Source organism: Geotrypetes seraphini, chromosome 14 (genome assembly GCF_902459505.1).
Source record: "Geotrypetes seraphini chromosome 14, aGeoSer1.1, whole genome shotgun sequence".
NCBI classification, from domain to species: domain Eukaryota; kingdom Metazoa; phylum Chordata; class Amphibia; order Gymnophiona; family Dermophiidae; genus Geotrypetes; species Geotrypetes seraphini.
In genome coordinates, this window is record NC_047097.1 from 56545784 (window position 1) to 56553958 (window position 8175).

At 41.5% G+C, this 8175-nt stretch overlaps 1 protein-coding gene across 3 annotated transcripts in view; it reads left to right on the top strand.

Moving 5' to 3' along the window:
* The window catches only part of LOC117348660 (mucosa-associated lymphoid tissue lymphoma translocation protein 1-like), a 103495-nt gene extending 101901 nt beyond the window's left edge, over positions 1 to 1594 (top strand). For all 3 annotated transcript variants that reach the window (XM_033921016.1, XM_033921014.1, XM_033921015.1), the window contains one exon: positions 153 to 1594. In XM_033921016.1, coding sequence (XP_033776907.1) covers positions 153 to 551 — 399 coding nt within the window. In that variant the 3' untranslated portion in view covers positions 552 to 1594. The remainder of the gene's footprint in view (positions 1 to 152) is intronic.
* The last annotated feature ends 6581 nt before the right edge of the window (positions 1595 to 8175 follow it).

Sequence of the window (8175 nt, forward strand, 5' to 3'; positions counted from 1 at the left end):
CTTTCATTTAAATAAGGGTATTGTAATTATCACTGTTATACTTAGGATTCCAAACTTGTCTCGTAGCATTATCAATAAGTCAAAACTATCTATCTTTTCCTGTGGCAATTCTTTTTCTTCATCACTTTTCTGAATCTTTCCCTTTCTGACAGAATGGCGTGGTGATTAAGATTGATCTGCATTACACAAATCTGAAGAATGCAGAGAGGATGCACGAATTCTTGGAACTAAATCTCAGGTCGCCTCTGGTAGCAACGTTATTCAGCAAAAAAGACTCTGATGCAGGTTCCTCCTCCTCAGCTGCTCATGAGAACCACAGTGCTGCTGCCAAGAAGGATAATAAGGACATTCCGCAGCAACAACTTTCTCTGCATAGCTTGTGTTCTAGGCCAGGGACCCGAAGAGCAGAGAATGGACCCAACTCAACGGCCAGCAGCCAGTCCAGGACAAGCAGTGAGCCAGAGGAAAATGATGAAAGAGAATTGCTCCATCTGGCCCTCTTGCCTCAGTGGCCAGCCAGTTCATGCTCCCTGTTAGACAGATCAGTATAAGGGGCCTTCTGTGTACATCATTAACTGGATAATCCTTCCCCACCCTGTGGGGGGCAAAGAGCTGTGAGGAATATCTGCAAGAGCCAGTATTCACCAACAACTTCAGAGCATGACACGGAATGTGGAACTGGAAGAGCGTATAATGATTGTGCCAGAGAATAAGCCATTGGTGGCTTGGCAATGTCATACACTGACATTTCTCACACTTAAAAAGTTAGAAACCCCACTTTTGTGCACTGCCCCCCCCCCCCTTTTTTTTTATGCTGCTTTATACTTGATAATGTATAACTTTTAATAATGTTCAAATTGGACTTTTAGGGCTCAGGGGCCTATGTATTGAACATTTTTCGCCATGGACACAAAATGAATACTTGGCCTTACATTTTTAATTATGTGTCTGACTATTAAACCTCCAAAGGGAGCCAATAGGTATAACATTTCAAAAACACAAGCTAAATATCTGTGTGCAAGTAATAAGCTGGGTCTGATGTCCAGAAAAGAGATGGTCAAGAGCTATGGCCTTGTGCTTGGATGTTTTCAACTAATTTTTAATATGTTACTCATCCAAAGCTCCAGGTAATAGGGCCATCTTAACTGGACAATCCGATATTCAATCTGGCTTGGTACCGACTGAAAATTGGTCCTGTTTTGATGTGCATGAAACATCTTAACAGCACATATGCTTGTCTTTGACCAGATCCCCCTTGTTCATAAAACCCAGCCTCATCACTAATTCCTGGAAGTTCAGAACCTGACGATGAGGATTATTTATGTGAAAGCAATGATCAATCCTTCCCTACAGTTTTCTGCTGTGGTTGTCCAATAAGTTAATGTATTTTGCAGGGACTAGGATTAAAGACTCACATTTTAAACACCACATAAAATATAAGTATTGCCCAGATGTGAACAAGTACGTGCAGGAAATAATAATAATAATTTTATTTCTTATATACCGCTAAAGCCATAGTAGTTTGAAGCGATTTACACGAAGAAGGACTGGACAATCAGAGAAAATGGTACAATGGTACAATCAGAGAAAATAGGTACTAGAGAAAATGGTACAAACAGAGAAAATAGGAACAATCAGCGAAAATGGTACAAACAGAGAAAAATAGGAACAATCAGCGAAAATGGTACACTCAGCGAAAATGGTGCAATCAGAGAAAATAGGTACAATCAGATCAAAAAAGGTACAGTGAAAAAGGTCAAGACAATCTGAGAAAGGTTCAATCCAAGAATGTAGATATAACAAAGGGGTACAGTGGATGTAGGCATATAGGTAAAAAAAAAAAAAAAAAGAGCAGAGGGTAAAATCAGCAGATGAAGATGCAGTTTAATAGGAAGCAGGACATGGTGAGATAAGAGGGGCCATGGGTAGGGCATAGAGGTCTTGGGTTGTAGATTGGGTGAATAGATTAGTTTTTAGTAGTTTCCTGAAGTTTAGGTAGGATGAAGCGCGTGAGATGATGTGGGCCAGCCAGTTATTGAGTAGACCTGCTTGGAAGGCAAGAGTTCTATTTAGATATCTTTTGTAACGGCAGGCCTTTAGAGTAGGATAGCTAAACAGGTGGGTTCTGCGTGTGTGTTTGGATGGGCGGTCTAGGATAAAATGGGGTACCAAGTAAAGGGGGGCCGTGCCAAGGATGGATTTGAAACAGAAACAGGCAAACTTGAATTGCACTCTTGCTTCCAAGGGTAGCCAGTGAGGTTTGTGGTAGTAGGGAGTTAAGTGTTCTCATTTTTTTAGTCCGAAGATCAGGTGGATTGCCGTGTTTTGGATGATTCGAAATCTTTGAGTGCTTTTTTTGAGGTAGATGATGTTGCAGTAGTCGAGTAGACTTAAGATGGAGGATTGCACAAGTAAGCGGAATGAGGGAGCGTCGAAGTATTTTCTGATGGATCTTAGCTTCCATAAGGTGGAGAAGCCTTTTCTGACCAGAAGGTCGGTGTGAGTTTCGAAGGTGAGATTGCGGTCAAGAGTCACTCCTAGAATTTTTAAGGAGTTTGTTATGGGAAAGACTTGGATATTCAGGGAGATTGAAGGGTCTTTGATTTTGTCGTTTGGACTCGCCAGGAAGAATTTGATTTTATCTGAGTTGAGTTTCAGTTTGAAATCGGCCATCCAAAGTTCGATTTGCGTTAAGATTGAAGCTAGGTGATTATTTATCTCGGGGGTTATGTTGATTAGGGGAAAGACTAAGGTGATGTCATCGGCGTAGATGTAGAATTTGATCTTCAAGCTTAGCAGTAGATTACCTAGAGCGATCAGGTAGATGTTGAACAGCGTGGGGGACAGAGGGGAGCCCTGTGGACTCCGCAGGTGTTGGCCCAGCTTGCGGAATGGGAGTTGTCACTGTAAACTTGGTAAGAGCGTTTACCTAGGAAACCCCGGAACCATTTTAACACGTTGCTTGAGATACCGATAGACTCCAAGCAGTCCAGAAGAATGGCATGATCGACCAAGTCGAAGGCGGTACTAAGATCAAATTGCAGGACTAGTGCGCTTGTGCCTTGGCTGAACAGGTTATGAAGGTAGTCTACCAGAGAAGCAATGACAGTTTCAGTGCTGTGTCTGGAGCAGAAACCTGACTGGTTATCATTTAGAATGTTGAATTTGTCCAGGTAGGTTGTTAAATCTTGGTTGACCAGACCTTCCATCAACTTTGTAAAGAAGGGTATGTTCGCAATGAGTCTGTAGTTGGATATAAGGGAGATGGAATCTTTGGGGTTTTTTACAATTGGAGTGATAAGTATCTGGCCTAGGTCCTCAGGAAATGTGCCTGATTGTAGCTGGGAGGAGAGCCAGGTATATAATTTGGCTTTGAAGGAGGTCGGGGCAACTTTCATTACATTTGGTGGACAACAATCTAGTTTGGTGGACAGCAATCTAGTCCCACTACTTAGATGAGTCAATATCAGAGCAGTTGATTAAGTTAGCATGACTGGACCATTGTTTCCTGAGGCTCCTTGGCTGATAGAATGCAATTATCATCTGATGCTTTCTGGTGGAAATCCTCATTCAGCTAAAAAATTATCCTAAAATTGCTCATTTCTTCCTGTCCTGGTCCTCCCTGATACCTGACCCAAAGAATAAACCAAACTACTAGGTAGATCAGACTTTCTACTGGGACTCAGTGTGTAATAGCTTTCCTCTCTCCTTCTGTCCCTTTCCCCTCCTGGTGCCACTACTCCAATTTGCATTCTCCTACTGGCCAAGACCTGGAAGGGAGTCCTTCTCTAAGGCTAATACCATTGACCTCCTTCCTTGCCAGCAGAGCTCAGCCTTCAAGCACCTGGCCAATAGCTACAAGGGGGTGCTGATAAGTCCTTGGCTTTGTAAAGAAAACAACAGGCTATGAGATTGAAAAAAAGTCTCAGATGTTCTGCGCCATTTTCACCTCAGATCTGCAAAACAATGCAAATAAGCAGGCTACGGTTATGAAATTTAGGTCAGACACATATCAAACAATAAACGTTGATGTGATAAAAGTGTTATTAGTCTAAAAGTAGGTGAAATAGGAAAAGCCAAAGACTTATTAGCACCCCTTCAAATTTTTGCATCAGGCCCAGCTTAATTCAGCCCACGGTAGTCAGCACTTATGAAACACTGACTTCCAAGGGCTGAATAATGCCCCAGAGTTAATTCAATTCATGTTGGTCACTGACTTCCTTTGATAGGCATTAGTGGCCTTCTTTGTATCAGGTACTTCCTGCCAAATAATGTCCTCTGTTGTATTTACTTACAGTATTTCCTCTTATTCCAGCCATTGTATTAAATAATAGTATTGGACAATAGGTGAGCTTTCCAGTACTTGAGGGCTAATAACTAGGGTTACCAGATGTCCAGATTTCCCTGAACAAGTCCTACTTTTTGAGGACATATCCGGGGGTCCGGATGGCTTTTCATAACCCAGCACTTTCTTTGGGTTTTGGAAAAAAAAAACTTCCTCGAAATCGCGTCGAGCAGGAGGGCCTCTGTGCATTCGCATCGCATGCACGGATGCCCTCCTGCCCGACAAGAGCAGGGGGCGTGGCTCAGGTTGTGGGTGGGACTGCGGTGTAATGGGGCAGGGATGGGTGGAACTGGGGGGGGGGGGCGGGTCTAGGGGGTCCAGATTTTACTAAAGTAAAATCTGGTAAACCTACTAATAACCAATCAGATTTCCCAAATAACTCTATTGAATATACGTAAGATATATTTGCATACATGACAGGCAGTGCATATGTATCTTTGTCATGCATATTCATTGGGGTTATAGGGAAAATCTGACTGTTGATAATCCTTGAGAAGCATACATACCACTTCCCTGGCTAAAACCCTCAGTTTTCCCTCTGGCATATAGCTTTTCGCACTGGCACGCTCTTGAATGTAATTAAGTGAGCGGTGTACCTTGGACACCACCAGTTAATATAAATCCGTGATCATTGCTACCACAATGGAACACGATGCTGGAACTGCAGAGGGCATGCACTACAATTTACCTGATCTGATTTTTAAGAAATGAGGATGGTACCAGCAGCACACAACCCTTCGAGGGAGAGAGGGGTAGTAATGACGAGGGCCATGATCCAAGTCAGAGCTACAGTCCATACCAATAGTTCTGCTGATAGCATTGCCATTCTGGCGTAAGCTGATGTGCATCTCACAATTCTGCTAAAAGGATTTTAATATTTTAATGGTAGAAAGTGAGCTGATCTATTTTTGTGGTTTAATATTTTTGGTTTTTTTAAATGATGATGTTAATATGTTTGTAAGGGAGGCAGCCTTGTATAGGAGATGCCACCAATGAATAACAGTTCTCATATTGAAAACAGAAGGCATGTTTCTATGTTCTGTGTTTTGGTTTTCTGTGAACCCTATAGAGGCAAATTATGTTTTTGCTTTACTAACTCATTTCAATACCCAAGTACATACAAGCTGATAGAGACAACTTCACTACAGGGCTTAAGTATTTCAGTAAAATAACAAACTAAAAGATATGGGTTCAACAGTGCTTCAGCATATCAAAATACTTCGAGCATGCTGTGTTATTTATTATATTATAAAGTTCCTGCTAGCTTTCAGCCAATCAAATTGCTGCACTGTCTAAACATTCCATGGCTTTCTTTTCATGCAGGATGTTATCAATGGCCTCTTTCATTCTACTATCATGGTGGAAGCTGGCTTTCCCTCCCTTAGTTTATTTTGTAATTGAAAAAATGATAGACAAAATCTGCACGTATTCTAATGTAGTAAGTTCCTAAATTATGCATGTGATGTCTCTCTTACAGTAGCAGTTGCTCCATTCAGGGCAGATAATTTCATTTCATGGTTCCCACATAGAGAGGACATGCTCACAAATGAAGGTCTTCCATTACATTATTAATGCCAATGTGAACCTGTATAACTTGAGGGAACAAGCTCATCGTAGCCTGTTGGAACAAAGCAGCTCAACCATAGCTATCTTGCACTATATGAAATTTAGTTTCCTGTTCTGAACAATTTTATTTGTCAAAATGTAAAGTTCTCATTTTAAAAAAAGATAGGAGAAGAACCTGTCAAGCTTTCCGCTGAGCTGATTATATTGTTTAATTAATCAGTTAATTACTAAATAAAGCATCAACTGTTGGAAGAGGCAGTTGCTACCTTTCTTTCATCTCGGGTGGGTGAGAAGAGCGATGTTTAGTTGGTCCTAAGTAAACCTTCCACCTGTACTGGTAAAGAAATATAGTGTGTTTCTAAAGTCTGCAAAGGCCTAAAACAGAAAGTTTGAAGAAAATCAAAGCATGGTGTCTCGTGTACTTAAGAAGCATAAACCAAGCGTCCCAGGAAGCCTTTGGTATTTGATTTTCAAACAATGACAAAGCAAAGGAGTAGGCAAAAGATTGATATCACTGAATATCCCATGGTTTCTCCTTGGTCCCAAGGAAGAGCAATATATTCTTAGTAGATGACGGCAGATAAAGACCCAAATGGTCCATCCAGTCTGCCCAACCTGATTCAATTTAAATTTCTAATTTTTTCTTCTTAGCTATTTCTGGGCAAGAATCCCAAGCTTTACCCTGCACTGTGCTTGGGTTCCAACTACCAAAATCTCTGTTAAGACTTACTCCAGCCCATCTACACCCTCCCAGCCATTGAAACCCTCCCCAGCCCATCCTCCACCAAACGGCCATATACAGACAAAGACCGTGCAAGTCTGCCCAGTACTGGCCTTAGTTCAATATTTAATATTATTTTCTGATTCTAAATCCTCTGTATTCTTGCCAAAGTTCAGAAGGTTAGCCATAGAAAAGTTGATTATTTACCCATAGCAGTCAAACTCAATAAGGAGGACAAATATATTTCCTGATGAAGATCGGTGAATGCTCACCACAGTATCCTTGGGAAACAGCAAACCCTTCTTGGTGCTCAACCCTGTGCCTTCAGGACACTGTTTTGTGACGATGTAATCCATTTGCTGCTTCTCAGAAGATGAGCTCTGTATGGCAGAAATCCCTTTGCTATGTAATCTGTGCAATTATTGGATAGGAGGTGATACTGTCTGTTGTGATGTTGATATTTGATTTTATGAGTGATTTTATGTAAACTGCTTTGAATAAACTTCAGTGCTGTATGGGTGTTATCCTCCGGCCCCACTCTTCAGCTCGAGTTTTCAAGCAAAGTCCTGGGCATCATCATAGACTCCTCTCTCTCCTTCAATGACCACCTCAACTCCTTGGTAAAAAAATGCTTCTTTAGCCTTCATATGCTGAGGAAAGTGAGATCCTGCTTTCATCATTCTCACTTCACCGTCCTTGTTCAATCCACCATCCTCTCTAGACTGGATTATTGCAACTCCATCTTTATAAGCCTAACTAAGAAAAACCTCCATAGACTTCAGCTAATTCAGAACGCCGCGGCTAAGCTTATTTTCGCAAAAGGAAAGTTCGACCACGTCTCTCCACTCCTGTCCAAGCTCCACTGGCTTCCAGTACACTCCAGAGTCCTCTTTAAATGTGCCTGCTTAGCCTTCAAGATTCTACACGGCATCCTTCCTCCTGTTATTCCACTCCTCTGGAACTCCTCTAACCCTAACTCCACCAGATCTTCCCAAAAACTGAAACTATCATTCCCTTCTACAAAAGGTATATCCTGCGCAGGAAAACTAGGAACTTCCCTCCCCTTTAGAACCACAGAACTCTGGAACAACCTCACATCCCCGCTCAGAAATTCAAACTCCCTCCAATTCTTCCGCAAACACCTGAAAACTTGGCTCTTTTCAAAAACCTCCTGCTCTCTGGGACCCTTGTCCCTCTCTTTCTTCTTGTTCCTTTCCTATAACCCTTCATTGGAGTTCCTTTCTTTCTAACTCTGTAAACCGTGCCGAACTCTATGCTTGTGGAGATGGCGCGGTATACAAACCTAAGGTTTAGTTTAGTTTATATAAACATTTTAATAAGGGAAAAGATATTCCTGTTGCACGATTGTGGCCTAGAAGATGCTGTTGGACATGGAGGAAGACTGCCTGTATGGATGTCCATTACCAAGATGACGCTTTGAAATGGTTTTAAGCAGGTTACTAAACTTATATAAAATTAGATTTAGTAATTGGATGTGTCAAATATAATGTTTAAGGCTTTAAATCAATACCTGATCAATGAA